Source organism: Chiloscyllium plagiosum, unplaced genomic scaffold (genome assembly GCF_037043375.1).
Source record: "Chiloscyllium plagiosum isolate Xiang-an unplaced genomic scaffold, Cpla_swu_hap1 HiC_scaffold_6, whole genome shotgun sequence".
In the NCBI taxonomy this organism is placed as follows: domain Eukaryota; kingdom Metazoa; phylum Chordata; class Chondrichthyes; order Orectolobiformes; family Hemiscylliidae; genus Chiloscyllium; species Chiloscyllium plagiosum.
The window spans coordinates 104036886-104053801 of NW_028270144.1; the positions used below are offsets into that span (position 1 = coordinate 104036886).

Here is a 16916-nt window from a genome sequence, read left to right on the forward strand (position 1 = left end):
TCCTGGTTGGGTAGAATAGCATTAATCAAAATGAATATCCTGCCCCGTCTCCTATATCCTATGAGAATGCTTCCGGTGATGCTGCCGAGGACGGCTTTATGTAAATTATACGGCTGGCTGAGTTCCTTTATCTGGAATCATAGGCGGCCCCTCATTAAGCTGAAGAAGCTACAGCTTCCACAGGCAAGGGGTGGATTGGACTTCCCAGATTTTAGGAAATATCAATTAAGTTCCCTATTAAGTTACATAGCTGATTGGGTCTTGTCTGATCCACAATCAATCTGGCTGGACATCGAGGCTTCTCAAGTAAAATACCCACTTATTAACCTTTTATTCTCAGACAAGAGGAAAATCATTACAGATCACTGTAAAAACCCTATAATACTGAATACAATCAAGGCTTGGAATATAATGCGGCAAAATGAGGGTAATTCACATAAAACATCCCCCTATGCACCGATAGTGGGAGCATGGGGATTCCAACCGGGGTTAACAGATGCCACTTTTAAACTCTGGAGATCCAGGGGTATCTCATGTCTCGGGGATTTATTTAAAGATGGGGTCCTGATGTCTTTCGGACAGCTGCGTCAGAAATTCGGATTACCCAATGGAGACCTCTTTCGATACTTCCAAATTCGAGATTTTATACAGAAGGAGACTACGTTATTAGATAGTCTTTATAAATCCGATAGAGAATGTAGTGTCCTACGACCAGTGGGGGTATCTTCCGTCAGTAATATTTATCATTTGCTACATGATGAAGTATCGGGAGATATGGATAATCTGCTTAAAACATGGGATCAGGATCTGGGACTAGAAATCTCCACAGAAACGTGGAATGATATCTGGGAAAATGCTAGAAGAATTACTATTTGTAACAGAACCCAGGCTATCCAGCTGAAGATACTTCATAGGGCCCATATAGCACCGGTTCGATTGGCAAAATTTAAGGCAGGAGCATCTCCAATGTGTCCTAAATGCAAAATAGAGGTGGGCACTCTTGTACATTGCTTATGGACCTGTCATAAGATCCGTAAATATTGGACTAAAGTAGCAAGTACCCTGACAGAAATTTTAGGAACGGAAATAAAAGTGGACCCCGTATCTCTCCTCTTGGGCTTTTCGAACTTTCCCTCCCTGGACACGTACGGGAAGAGACTATTTTCTATTCTTTCTTTCTGTGCAAGGAAAAATATTTTGATGAACTGGGTGGCGGAGGGCCCCCCTGGACTTTCAAATTGGCACAGACTAATTATGGAATGTATTCCCCTTGACTTCCTTACAAATATGGTGCACCGAAAGACCGAATTATTTTATAAAATATGGCAGCCCTTTTTGAATTACATAAATACAGATATTTCGGCTATCCTAACAAGGGCTTTTATTTAATTGAGATTACAAACCTGGCTGGTCCGCGGCCCCTCGGGGGAGGAATCCCGCACGAATACGGGTTTTATCATATCTGATGCTAACACATCCCGAGCATGTAAGAGACTTAAATATACACCCTGGTTAGTTGTAGGTTAGATTAGTAGATAGATGAGTTTTGTTTGTTTGTTTTTTTTTCTTTTCGGTTTTTTTTTTGTTGTTTTTTTTTGTCAAATTTTGGCTATTGTATATTTGAGCTAATTGTATATCAATGTTTATATCTGAGAGTTTTGTTTATTTTTGTAAACTTGTAAAAATGTTAAATTTCTAATAAAAATATCTATATAAAAAAAGGTCCCTATTCTCTCCCTAGTTACTCTTTCACTGGACATTATGTAGCCTGACCAATTTGTTATCCTGTCACTTTGGAAGGTGGAATGCAATACATCACTAGACCAAGGTTTTTTTGTCTTTGTTCATGGGATATAAACATCAGTGACAAAATCAGCATTTATTACCCATTCCTAATTAATACCCTCGAGAAAGTGGTGAACTATTTTGTACTGCTGAAGTCAGCATGACTTAGGTACAAACAGAATGCTATGAAGTCAGAGTTCTAGGATTTTAACTGAGTAACAATGAAGGGATAGCAATACAGGATACAATGAAGCTCCCCTCACCCCCCAATTTGTGGTAAACGCATTTCTGGAGAATGTCGCACTTAGTGATTTTCACAAATTGCAAAAATAGCTAACTATCATGTGCAACACGGTGAACGTATGGATCCTGGAAGAGGGTGGATGAGTGAACATTGGCGTCAAAGTGGGTGAATAGGTGCACGATCAGGATCACACAGATAAGCAAATTCGCGAAGGTTAGGTGCTTGAATGGTAGAACTTTATTATATTTCTAAGTCAGGATGGTGTGTAACTTGGAGGGGAATTTGCAGCTGGTGGTGTTTTCACATGTCTGCTGTCTTTATCTTTCCATGTGATAAAACTTGAGAGTTTTGGAGGTGATCTCAAAAAAGCCTGGGTGATTTATTGTAGAGCAACTTGTAGATGGTACACCGTGTTATGTTGACGGTGGAGGGGATTGCTTGATTAAGGCAGCAAGCGAAATTATTGTTCAGATTTTATTTACAGTAGCAGTACAAATGTAAGAAGAACAAGTAGGTACAAAAGCAGTAGAATAACAACTTATACAAAATATGAAGTATTTCAAAGCAAAAAGAGACAGTTCCTTTCAGTAAATTTTTGATATCACTTTCCAGGGACAATTACAGAAAGAGATTATTCTCATCAATTCTATTCATACTATTTTTGATGAAATGGAAGACTGAAGCCCACTCATTGTAGGTCTTAAATAAAAAGCCTTTGAAGATTTGAAATAAAAACATAGATGCACACCAGGCCAGACAGCATTCATAAACTCGAAAGATGGGTTATAATGTTTCTTTCATCAACATTTGTTTTGAATAGTGCACAGCTACCATTGTATTTATTTTTTTAAAATCATTCTTTACAAAAACACTTAAGACCTAACAATGCATTATGCCCTGTCGGTGGGAAAATGTTTTTTTTAAATGTGTTCCCTTGTTCAGAGTGAAGAAGGAAACATTTTGTTGTTTTTTTCTAACATGTCTTTCACAACCGGGGCCCTCTCATAATGCATTACTTCCAATATTGCTGGTAAGAGTTGAAGGCAGGTACACGGTCATGCCTTGAAGAATGAAAGCAGTTGTTTCCATTTACAGTAATTAACAAATGTTCTTTTGCTGTGTGCCAGATAGACTTTACAGAAACAATTGCACTTGTATATCACCTTTAATATTATGAAACATACCAAGATGCCTTGCAAGATGCTATTCAGACAAAAGAGATATTAGGAGTGGTGACTAAGACCTTCACTAATACAATATGTTTTAAGAAGGGCCCTAACTAGGATATGAGAAATAGAAGCAAAAGTTTAGGAAAGGAATTCCGGAGCTTACAGTGTAGATAGCAGAAGGCAATGCTTTCAATGCTGGAGCAAAGAGTATGGGAAAGGTTAAAGAGGCAGAGTTTGTGAAGGTTTGGAGGACTGAAGGAAGTTACAGATATAGGAAGGGGGGAATGCCATTAAGGAACTTGAAATATTGGGTGAAAATTTTATATTTGTGTTGTTTATTTACTGGGCACCATTATAGGTCAGAAAGCATGTTTTTTCTGTGCGTTAGAATACAGGCAGTAGATGTTTGGATGAGTTAGAGTTTGCAGAGGGTAGAACATGGAAGCACAGGATTCAGCCAAATGAGGCAGGGACTGAGGATGCCTAGCATGAGAGTTTCAGAAGCAGCTAGGCTTAGGTATGGGGAATATTGCCAAGCGGCTGGCCCTGATACTCTGAGGTTCTAAATAGTCTGGTTTAATCTGAAACAGAGGCTGGCAGAATGATGCAGCCATTAACCAGGAACTGGTATTAGTGGCACAGGCTGAAGGCAATACCTTCAGTTTTCCCAATATTTGTTGAGAGGGAACTGTGGTTTACTGAGAGGTGATGTAAATAAGTGGAATGACAATACAATGAAGGTAAGGGGAAATGTTGACAGCATACAGGTGGATATTAACATTGTGGCTTCAGGTGATAAGAATGGCAAGTAGATGTAAATAAGAAGGGGCCTATATCCTTAGGAGGCTGCAAGAGAGTGTTCGACTTAATCATGTAGCCTAATTTATACAGCCAACTTCTTGAATGAAGTCCAAAGGCTGCTATGACTAAAATAAAATATTTTTCTTTAGTTTTACTTTCAGGTATGGCCATTTAAATCTAGTTGCAAAGTCAGCATTAATTAAATTTCATGCCCTGACCTAGGTTGATATAAATGTTGCGAGGATGGATTTGAACTATGTTTTGAAATGGCGGCTTGAGATGATGAGCTAAACAACATTCAAAGTAACATCCATCCACTGGATGACTCATAAAGTTATACGTGACAGCTAATTATTACAAATTAAATAGTTGCTTGGTAATACAGAACTTTATTTTCATTGAAAATAAACTCATGCTGTTGAGTTTTTTCCACTTACAAGAATGCCATGTTTTTAAGGAAATAATAACATGAGAAAAGGGTGCTGAGTAGTTGGTAAAGTTAGACAAAGGAGAGCCTGTGAATGTGATCTATTTAGATTTCCAGAAGGCCTTTGACAAGGTGCTGCACAGGAGGCTGCCAAATAAGATAAAAGCCCATGGTGTTAGGGGCAAAATACTGGCATGGATAGACAATTGGCTGACAGGTAAACGGCAGACAGTCAGGATAAAGGGGCCTTTTTCAGGGCGACAGCCAGTGACTAGTGAAGTTCCACAGGGATCAGTGTTCGGAACACAACTATTCACCTTATACATTAATGATCTGGACGAAGGAATTGAGGGCATTGTTGCTGAGTTTAAAAATGATGCAAAGTAGATGGGGGTTGGGTAGTGTTGAGGAGGCAGGATGCTGCAGAGGGAGAGTGGGCAAAGAAGTGGCAGATAGAATAAGTGTGTGAATGTGCGAGGAACTTTGAACTTTTGTAGGAAGAATGTGTTTTCTAAATGCAGAATGGCTTTGGAAATCTGAAGTTCAGACTTCTCTTAAGGTTAATAATCTGATTCAGATGGCAGTTAGGAAGGCAAATACAATGTTAGCATTAATTTCAAGAGGGCTAGAATACAAAAGCAGGGATATACTGCTGAGACTGTAAAAGTGTCTAGTCAGACTGCATCTGTATTATTATGAGCAGTTTTAGGGCCCGTATCTAAGAAAGGATATGTTGGTGTTGAAGGAGTTTCAGAGGAGGTTCACAAGATTGATTCCAGGGATGAAGGGCTTGTCACATGAGGAATGATCGAGGACTCTGGATCTGTACTTGATGGAGTTTAGAGGAATGAGGGGGTATCTGTTTGAAACTAACAAAATACTGAGACTCATAGATAGAGTGGATATGGAGTAAACATTTCCACTAATAAAAGACTTCAGGATCTGAGGGCACAGCCTCAGATTGAAGGGAATGACCCTTCAGGGGTTACAGGGAGAAGGCATTGAGAGACATATCAACCGTGATTAAATGACAGAGCACACTCTGTGGGCCAAAATACTGAATTCAGTTTCTATACCTTATGGTCTTTGGTTTTATGATTGGTCAAGATATCACCATGGAGAATGCATGGGAGTTACTGTTGGTCTTCCTCCTTCCCCTCCATTCCCACTTCCCAGGTCCTCCATCTCTTCACCAGTCCAGTATTGATGCCAGCCCCAGTCCCAATCCCTTCAGCACACTTAATTCTGATTTCCACCCACTCTAATATCACCTGCCCCCTCTCTAGTTGCCATTCCCCAAAATCTGTGCATACATAGTTCAAAGCAGTGTATAGTGTTGGTGTCAGCAAACACAACCATTGTTTCATACCAAAAAGCTTAATGCTTCAATATGTTCCTTTTTCCTGCAGAGGACAGGTCCCTGCATTGGGGTGTCTGTAACTTATATGCAGGGATTTGATTCATTAATTGTTATTTATTTGTTTATTTTTCCTTTATTTACTTGAATTCACTTTATAGTTGAAACTAAAATGGACTTTAGCTTGTGCTACTCCCTTGCCTGTCAACAGTGATGGCAAAATTGTGTGCAGAAACACATATGTTGTTAAATTTTCTGGCACAGAAAGAGGCCTTTTGGCCCATCTTGTCTGCACTGGTCATCAAGTATCTATCTACTGGAATCACATTTCACAGCACTTGGCCCATAGCCTTGTATGCTTTGATTTTTCAACTATTATCTAAGTAGTTCTTAGATGTTGCGATGGTTCTCACCTCTACCATCCTTTGCGGTTCTGAAGAGGAGTCAAAACAGACTTGAAATGTTAACTCTGTTACCACAGGTGCTGCCAGACCTGCTGACATTTTCCATCATTCTCTGTGTTTGCTTCAGAGTTCCAGATACCTACTACCCTTTAAGTGAAAAACATTTTCATTAAATCTTCTCTACACCTCCAGTCCCTTACTTTAAATCTGTGGCCCTTGGTTATTGATCTCCCTACTAAGGGGAAAAGTTCCCATCCATCCACCCTCTCTATACACCTTATCAGTCCCCTCCTCATCCTTCTCAAAAGAAAACAATCCCAGCCTATTCAGTGTCTGTAAATAGCTGAATCAATCCAGCCTATGTAACATCTTGATGAACCACCTATCTGCACTCTGCAGTACAATCACACCCTTCTTCTTGTGTGACAACCAGAACTGCATACAGTATGCTAGCTGTGACCTAATCAACATTATTTACAGCTCCATAATGACCTCGCCACTTTTATACTTTATGCCTCGTCAAATGACAACATATATCCCAAACGCCTTCTTGACCAATCTGTCCACCTGCCTTGTTGCTTTCAGTTTTCAGCAGCCAGAGTAATAGGGATATTGGGTGCAGTTTTCCCTCTCTGGAGGTGTCCAGAGAGAAGATGAGAAGAGGAAATAATTGGGCAAGTTGACCCTGGAGAGATACTTGTTCTCCCATCTCACCACCTCACCAATGAAGTGCTGGATGATGAAGTCCATTTGGGACTTTCACAATCCCACCACCCTTCAGAGGTCAATTAATGACTGAGTAAGGGCTTGAATCCCACCTATCCACCCACCCCAGGTTACCTTCCTTCTTGGCAGTTGAGGAAAGTGGCTAGTTTGCTGCCTAACAGGATGGGAAGAGCACAATTCACTCCGGACTTGGGACAATCCAAGACACAGATGGGGATCACCAGCACAGCCTCTGAAAGTCTTACCCCTTCCTTTGTCATCAACCTCCTTGACCTCCCCAATCCCCAGTCTTGCAACCTCCTTGCTCCATTAGACCCTAAGCTGAACTCCATAATCTCTCCATCGCCATGGTCACCTACCGCCACATCTAGTCCTTTGCTACTGTCTGCTTCATAAGTACTATTCCATGTTTCTGTTAATTCTAGAATTGACTATTCCATTGCCCTTTTGAGTGGGATTCCCATTTTGCATCCTTGAAAATTTTGTGCTGATCTAAACTGCGCTACCAACATCTGACTTTCCATCAATTCCTGTTCATGGGTGGATCTAATTTGCTGCTGATACATTCAATATTTAAATGCTTATTTTTGTGTTTAACTCCCTCTGTGGCCTCACTGATTCCCAGCTCTAAATGCTTGTCCAGCCCAATAATTCTCTGTGATGTCTGTGCACTTTAAATTCTGGACTCTTTTGCATCCTCAATTTTTTTCTATAGAATTACATAAGCTGCTCCCATTCTGCAGTGGAGGCTGACAATGGAAAGGGCAGACGAAGGCAGACAGGATCCATGTTATGTAAACAGACTTTCTGAAAACTGGAAATCGCCTATGAATGAGTGGAAACATCTTCTCAGAAGAACTCAAAGATCTTATCGTAGAATCCCGACAGTGTGGAATTGTGCGGAAACAGGCAATTTTGTCCAACAAGCCCACACCAACCCTCCGAAAAGTATCCCACCCATACCCATTCCCCTATCCTATTATTCTACTTTTATCCCCTGACTGATGCACCTAGCCTACACATTGCTGAACACTACGTGCAATTTAGTATGGTCAGTCCAGCTAACCTGCACATCTTTGGACAGTGGGTGGAAAATGAAGCACCTGAAGGAAACCCACGCAGACATGGGGAGAATGTGCAAACTCCACACACACACACATGGTCACCTAAGGATCGAATCAAATCTGGGTCCCTGGCACTGTGAGGCAGCACTGCTAACCACTGAGCCAAAGTCCTGTGACCACAAGCCTTTAATTTAGATGGGGAATAGCTATGCTCATTAAAGGATTCCCAACATGACAATTTCACAGAATAATTATTCCCCATTGTGCTTTTGTTTTATTGACTGGTGTTTGTCAGACGGTTTAGTACACTGTCCAAATTGGCTATGAACCTACTTCAGAGACAGACTGGATGTCTTCACAGGGGTGTCTCCGACATGCCTCCCAGTATATGTTCTGGTAAAACCAGGATCATGTTAGATTTATGAGGCCCCCTCCAGAAAGCGTTTAGAGATTTAACCACCCCCACTACCTGTGCCCGATATAATCCCTCCTTGCTGGTTAAAATTAAAATTTCAAGCTTGATCACTTTTCATCAGGACTTTCAACTGGGATCGCAGAGCTCCTAGCTGCAATGAGGTGGGTTTGGAGCTGGGACTGCGAGCAAACCTACAAACTGGTGTGCCAGGTCAGTGTTCCTGACAGATTCCCACCTTTTAATGAATCATAGAATCCGTACAGTGTGGAAGCAGGCCATTAGATCCACCAAGTCCACACTGACCCTCCGAATAGCATCCCAACCAGACCCACTCCCCTTACCCTATCCCCATAACTCTACAGTTTCAGGCTAATCCACCTTGCCTGAACATCCCTTGACACTATGGACAATGGTTAATCCAGCCAACCTGCACATCCTTGGACTGTGGGAGGAAACCAGAGCACCAGGGGGAAACCCTTACAGACAGGGGGAGAATGTGCAATTAGCAACAGTGGCACGGTGGTTAGCGCTGCTGCCTCATAGCACCAGGGATTCAGGCTCAATTCCACCGTTGGGCGACTGTGTGGAGTTTGGAAATGTGTTGCTGGAGAAGCGCAGCAGGTCAGGCAGCATCTAGGGAACAGGAGAATCGACGTTTCGGGCATTAGCCCTTCTCCATGGGTTTCCTCTGGGTGCTTCAGTTTTCTCCCACAGTCCAAAGACATGTAGGTTAGATATATTAGCCATGCTAAATTACCCATAGAGTCTATGGATATGTAGGCTAGGTGGATTAACCATGGGAAATGCAGGATTACGGGGAGGTGGGTTTGGATGGTGGTTGTGGACTCAATGGGATGACTGGCCTACTTCCATACTATAGGGCCTCGCTGAGTGATTGACCACACCTCAGGCACAATATGGCTAATTCAAGGACCAGGTGGAGGCTGATGCTGACAGGATCTCTCTGGCACATCTATCTCTTGATAGATGCTGACTGATCTGTTGGGTAGTTCCAGCATTTTACATTTTAATTTCAGAATCTCCATTACTTTAGATTTGCAATTGGTGGAAAGTTTGTCTTTGTCTGTTATACTGCAAAGCATAAACTGGTGATGTAACCCTCATGGTCACGGAGAGTTAAGAATTGCCTCGTAAAGATAACTTAAAATATTAAAGCTATAAATTTTAGAATAAGATCAGTAGACAAAGATTTTAAAAAAGTAAAATTCAATATTCATTCAGATGCAACAGAGCTACCAGTTATTAAAAGTTTTTGATCTAAAATTTTAATGCATTAACTTGAAACCTGCAGTATTTCGTCTACCTACAATGTTAATCAAAATTCTTAATTTGTTTTGATTCAGAAGTAGCCTGGTCAAGAGAAGAATTGAAATAATGTCTGCTGGTGTCGAAAAAGCTTGCCATCGATGTATTTCAAAAATTGCCAGCAATGGTAAGCAACAAGGTTTACTTTAAATTGTTAATTTTATCATTATGTTCATTGCACAAACTGAAGAAAGCCTCTCACAGATAATGATAGTACTTTACATTTCTTAAAGTTGTCAAACCCACAGCCTAAATTCAGGACTACCCAGCATTTAGACAGTCCATTGTCACAGTGTTGTTCAGATTGCCAGTGCTGAATGAAGATGATCATGATTAAAAGCAGGAGCACCGTACTTAGAACCAATTACACTGTTTGAAGACCTATTAGGATCATTTATAACTCCTAATAGACTTGAATGCAGATGATAAAACATATTCAGCTGTAATTTGCTTTGTGAAAGGCAGTGTGAACTTCATCTGTATATATGGGAATTGGGATTAGTTTTGAGTTCATGCTGGCAGTGGGCACAACTCTGCATTGACAGAAAAACTTTAAACCACTGCTCTCTGCACAATATGCTTTCAGTTGATGTATATCGTGCTATGAGCCCATTGAAAGCTGTTTAGGAGAAGGAAAATCCGTACAGCTGTTTACATTAATGTTTCTGTAAGGGGCAATTTTAGCATTACCCTCCCAGAAGAAACTAGATGCGCAGATAGTTAGTATTGGAAAACTGATGTACTCACCGATGCCTTTCAATGCCTCTCCTGCCTTCTATTTTAACCTGTTCTTTTGATTAGGTGTCAAGGACACCTGTCTATAGCTGGTGTGAGCTTTCTTTAAATATGCAGACCAGAGTCCAATAACGAAAGCAAGAGATTAGACTATTTGGAATTTATTACATATTTATGAGATCTGGGCACAGCTTGCAAGGCCAGCATTTACTGCCCATTCCTATTAGCCCAGAAGGCAATTAAGAGTCAAGAAAGTTACTGTGGGTTTGGAGTCACATATAAGCCAGGACAGGTAAGAATAGTAGATTTCCTTCCATAAAGGATATTGGTGAACCAGATGGGTTTTTATCACAACCAACAGTGGCTATGTGGTTGCCATTGGACTAGCTTGTTATTCCATATTATTGTTGAATTCAAATTCCACCACCTGCCATTGTGCCGCCAGAACGTTGGGACTGGGGCTCTGGATTATTGATGTAATAATGTCACCATTTTGCCATTGTTTTCCCAACCCATTTCCAAGGGAAAGAAATCCAATGAGAAGATGAAGATATGTTTTGAGCATGGCTGATGAAGGAACTGAGATGAGGGTGGAGCTGGAAGCAAGTGGTTTCGTGATAGAGAGCATGTCAAGATTAAAATTCAGTTCAGACTTGAAAGGGTAGCCAAGATTAAACCTTGACTGAGTGGCCAGGAATGGGTAAAGCCAAAGAGATGAGGGCAGAGTTTTTGGAATAGAGCTGAAGCTGATGGCTTTGGTCTTCCTAATGTTGAGCTATAGAGCATTGTAACCAATCCAGAACTTGATGTCTGATAGCATGGACACAGCCAAGATTGCAAGAGAAGACATGAGCAGGTAGAGTGTAAAGTCATCTGTGTAAATGTACAGGTTGCCCCTCTGCCTGCAGATGATGTTGCAGAGGAATGACTTGTGAATAAGGATGAGGATGAGCAATAGGGTAAATCTTTGTGGGGGACATCAAGATAGAAAAGAAACAATTGCCAGAGATGCACTGATTGCATTCAGATAAATGGAAGTGGATGTATGTCAGGGCTGACTAAGTAAGAGGAGTACTGAAGACTGTAGAAAGGTTCACCAGGAAAAGATCCTGTATCACCTTTTGGGAAACTGATGAATGGTTAGACTGCAAAACACTGGAAATAAATGTGCATGTATTAGATATTTATTCCTGGAAACATGAGATTTCAAATCTAGAAAGCTCTTCATTCTGGGTCTTTGTTTAAGCTTAAAGACAGGTTGTTATCCAGACTAATACTATGAGTGATTTTCTTGGCAGACTCCCAGTTTATTGAGAACAAGCATATCATAGAATCACAGAATTCTTCATTGCAGGAGGCCATTCAGCCCATCGTGAATGCAATGACTCCAAAAGCATTTTAACTTAGAACCAATCTCCTTCCTTTTCCCTCTCCCAGTCGAGAATCATTCCTGCAATTTGTTTCTATTTAAATAATGATCCACTGTCCTATTGAATGCTTCAACTGAACCTGCCTCCAGCACACTTTCGGGCCACGCATTCCATATCCTAACTATCTGCATGGTGAAAAAGTGTTTTTCTCATCTTGCATTTGTTTCTTTTGCAAAATGCTTTAAAACTGCCATCTGATTCTTTTATAAACGGAACAATTTCTCATGATCTTCACTGCAAGAACATGTTTAAACTCTTGAGAATGTAAATTTGCTGGATTCAGAACGAACACTAGGAAGTTCAGTACTGCAGCATTCATCGCATCATCCCCCTGGTCTGTGACTCTGTACAAGATCCAAATATTGCTAATGGCATTTGAGAAATCCAGCTGGTTGACAGGACCCTAATAACAGAGAATCCCCCTTTCTGGTAGCTTATTGCCATTTGATATTACCTATACTGACAAACATATCAAGTGAAATTATAGAGAGAAAGAGCTACAGTTAGATGTACAGAATCGTGTATGTTATGTCAGAGATAAATTACTTATTCTGAAAACTTGTGTACTGATTTGACTCAAGGAGTAGAGAAGTTAATGTCCTTGGCACCATTTAGAATCACAGAATCCCTACAGTATAAATAGAGTCCTTTCGGCCCATCAAGTCTACACCGACCCTCCAACCCTATCCCTGTAACTCCATATTTTCCATGTTTAATCCACCTAGCCTGCACATCTCTGGACACCATGGGGTAATTTAGCATGGCCAATCCACCCAACCTTCACATCTATGGACTGTGGGAGGAAACAGGAGCACCGAGCAGAAATCCACACAGAAATGGGGAGAACTTACAAAACTTCATGCAGACAGTCACATAAGACTGAAATCACACCAAGGTCCCTGGTGCTGTGAGGCAGCAGTGCTAACCACTGTGTCAACCATTTGGAAGTCGAATACTGGATTATAGTGTCCAACTAATGCATAAGGATATCAGCATACAAATATCCATGTAGTTATGATCCCTAAAGTGATCAACAACTTTTTAAAAAAATGGTGAGGAATTCATCAGTGAAGAATAGCAATAAATAAAGTGCAAGAGTTTACTATAATAAATAAGCTCAAATTAATGCAGATTAAACATTCTTAACTGCAACTATTACACCAAACTAAAGCCAAGTCCGTATCAACTAAACAACCAGCACAACTGAAATACTTTATGACATGGTTTTACTTTTGCTGTGCTTTTAGCAGCAAGGTAACCTTGAAGCTTAAACTCCATGTTCCTTCCACTTGAAACACAGGGTTTCTTCTGCTGCCCGCAACTAGTTAGATCTTCCATTGTCTTTAGAAAGTCATTTTAATCAGTCTTCTGAGTTTCTCCAAATCAAATTCTCGCAGCAAGTCCATTCTGGTGACTCCTTGTCCCTCAAATCTCCCCACATTGCATCTTGTCAAACAATGAACTGGCTCACACCAGCAAGCTGTTTGATTGCTAATGTGAAACAATCTTCATGTGTGCTTTTTACAACAGTAGCTGTTTCTGACTCCCTTTCCATATCCCTGTGTCTGTGTTTATGTGCCCCTCTTTTATATCAAACTGTGAAAGCAGTCATTAATTTTCAATAGGCTTTGGTTTGGATCACCACTGGCCTGACTCCGTGCAGTATTACCAAGGTAACTATTCTCCCCTCAAAGACATTCTATTTTACTCAAAACATAACTGTCTTATAAAGTCTCTTATTTATAACAAAACCACTCTGGTTGCCGTTAACAAATATGGATCATTGCTTCCAGCATGTATGAGAAAAGATAAACAGTTCAAAATGGCATTTTAAAATAACAGTGTTTTCGATCCTGGTATACATAGCAATTTGATGACTTAGAGAAATTTTCACTGGAGCACAATTTGCTTTTTCCAGTAATTAATCACACATGGAAGACTTCTGGTCACCATTCAATTTTCAAATATTTTAGTTCTAGATTCGGGTGACAGATGCTTGGAAAATGCAGGCATTCCTTGAGAACAGAATTTTTGGAATTTCCTGGCTTACTGAATTGGTGTTTGTGGTGTGGTGTTACAGATTGTTACAGATTTGGTTTTTTTTTCTAATTTTGATTGAAGTATGTTAAAAAATGAACTAAAATCAACCGATTTGATAACGTTATTTAAAATTTTTAATCTTCTGTGGGAACACAGCGGTGTATGACAAAACCTGGAAGAACTGTACATATAATTAAGTTTTCTACCTTTGTCTCTTCTGATCAGAGACTATTACCTCCTCTGCTCTTGTTAATAAAACATTTCACACTCACAACCCGTGAAGCAGGTTTTGCCCAAATGACATATTATAATTTTTGAATAGCGTTTATTAGTCATAAGCAATGCCAAACTGCTGTATTTCTTCAGTAAGCATGTTCGTTTGTAGAAGGTGATACAGAGTTTATTGCTCTTCATATCCTGCTAATTTTATTTCCCAAATGATGAAAACAATGCAAAATGACATCTTTATATATTTATTTCCACAGCTTGTTTAATCTTTGGGCTACTTGCCTTCCTTGCACTGCCGCTGTCAATGGCTTTTGTGGGTGAGAAATTTAATTTTCATTGAACATTACATTAGAATGAATATTGATTTCCTGCTCCTCAGATGCTGCCTGACCTGCTGTGCTTTTCCAGCACAACTCTACTCTTGATATATATAACATTTGTCCATGGTTTATTTTAGGTATATGTTTTGCTTTTAAACTGTTTTGGTCCCAGCTGGACAAGTCAGATTCCAGACTGAAATCCGGCTCGATAAGTCACATGTTTTTTATATTTAACAAGGTGCATATTTAACAAGGGTCGAGAGTGCGTGGTGCAGGAAAAGCACAGCCGGTCAGGCAGCATCCGAGGAGCAGGAGAATCGACATTTCGGGCATAAGCCCTTCATCAAGAATGAGCTCCATTTCTGATGAAGGGCTTATGCCTGAAACATCAATTTTCCTACTGCTTGGGTACTGCCTTTCCAGCACCAGACTCTTGACTCTGATCTCCAGCATCTACAGTCCTCATTTTCTCCCTGTAAATTTAACAAGGTGATCTTTCACTGAAACACAAGCACGCAATGCTGAAGATTTACCTTTTAACAATAAGACAGACTTTTATTATGCAAAAGTAAAGAGGAAGTAGAATAAATCAAGCTACTTACAACTTGAAAGATTTAAAAGCACCCAGTAAAAATACAATCTCATCTATCTCAATATGAACATTTTGCAGGACTCAAACACTCAAACACTGTTTCTCTATCCCATCTATTGATGTAACTTAATTCCTGGTTTTGAGAGTTTTGTCGCCGCTTCCTTGATTAGCCACACAACAGAGTGTAGAAGTTTTCAACTTTGAATAACCTTTTCTAGGGTTAACCAACTACTTCTGGTCTGAAACTTTCAAACTAAAACCCTTACACTGAACTAACCTATATTCTAACTTGTCTGAATGAACCCATTTCCCTCGGAAAAAAGGGTTTTATATATTCAACTCCAACCAGGACTTCTTTGAACTGAGAAACAAAATGTTTCCAAGCTGTTGATTCTCCCCCAAGCAAAAGAAAAATATCTGATCCTTCTAAACAGAAAGCAAGTTGACACTCTTTACCTTGTATCTATCTGTTAAACTCTCTCTGTGCAAACAAATTCCTATTATCACAGCAGGGATTCCGTCTCCCATACTGGTTTCCAAAGATATCATGGTTCAAGAAATTCTGATGAGTTAACATTAAACTCCTTTATAAACACAGACCAAAAACCCACATGCCTCTAGTTCAAGAGCCAAACATTAAAATAAGTGATATTAAAATGCATGCATATATCACACACCTAATAAGCAAAATACTTTAACATAATTGATATATTAATATCATACTATCTAATTGATGTAAAATGCTAACAAGTCAAAACTGCTCTTAGTTTGCGTTAGTTTATCCACTGATAAATCCATCAGTTTGTTAAATTTATTATTTCTTGATTTAAATGATTGGGATGTCTCTCCAGATACATATCTTTGTTGCAGAATTAACTCTCACAGGCTGAGCTGAATGACTCACCAATGACATACAAAATGCATGGCATCTATTTGCAGAGCAATATTTTTGTTGTTACTATTGAATTAATGTGGTTTTCTGAGGTGCTAGTAGGAAGCACTTCTTTAGAAAGGTCTTTAGCCTTTGGAAAGAGAAATATTATCTCAATTAAACATACAGTGTTTTTTAAAATTTGTGGTTATTAAGATCATAAGACCATAAGAAATAGGAGTGGAATAAGGCCATTTGACCCATCGAGTTCACTCCTCCATTCAATCATGGCTGATGGACATTTCAATGCCACTCACCTGCACTCTCCCCTTATCCCTTAATTCCTTGTGAGATTAAGAATTTATCGATCTCTGCCTTGAAGATATTTAACGTCCCGGCCTCCACTGCGCTTTGTGGTAATGATTGCTGAGGACATCAATTTAGTTCTATAGCAATTGGAGCTTTAACACTTAAATTTTAAGAACTCAACATGAGTAAAGCAGAACAGTTGTTCACACTGAATCTTAGTGAAAAACTAAAAAATGGTATTTATGAATTATCAAAGGCTAGATTTGCTGCATCAATTTTAAATGTTGCAAAGGTGACCTAGGAAGTGAGGTGAAGACCAGGTCCCTAGACCACAAATATACTGGTGGATTTTGCATATGCTCCACTTGGATGGACACATTCATTCCTGCTGCATGTAATAATGTTGAGTGGCTGTAATTTTCTGCTCAGCCACATTTCTCTTACTGAGTACCTTATAGACAGCAACAGTCGACCACCCCTGAGAGGAAGATAAAATAGAGCAATAAAATAGAGATTTCAATCTCTTTTAGGTACCATTGTCTAGGTCACTATGAGGGAGTCATAGTGACCTAGACAATGGTACCTAAAAGAGATTGAAATCTATGGAGATATTTAACATTAGTTTGAATAATTTTTAATGGTTTTTAAATTTTATCAAGTCTTTAAAAGATCT

At 39.8% G+C, this 16916-nt stretch overlaps 1 protein-coding gene across 1 annotated transcript in view; it reads left to right on the plus strand.

The window, feature by feature from the left end:
* Window positions 1-16916, plus strand: part of LOC122551164 (transmembrane protein 272-like) — a 53419-nt gene that overhangs the window by 25338 nt on the left and 11165 nt on the right. Inside the window, exons 2-3 of the mRNA XM_043692790.2 lie at window positions 9757-9845; window positions 14409-14468. Of these exons, the coding sequence (XP_043548725.1) occupies window positions 9788-9845; window positions 14409-14468 (118 nt within the window). The 5' untranslated portion in view covers window positions 9757-9787. The remainder of the gene's footprint in view (window positions 1-9756; window positions 9846-14408; window positions 14469-16916) is intronic.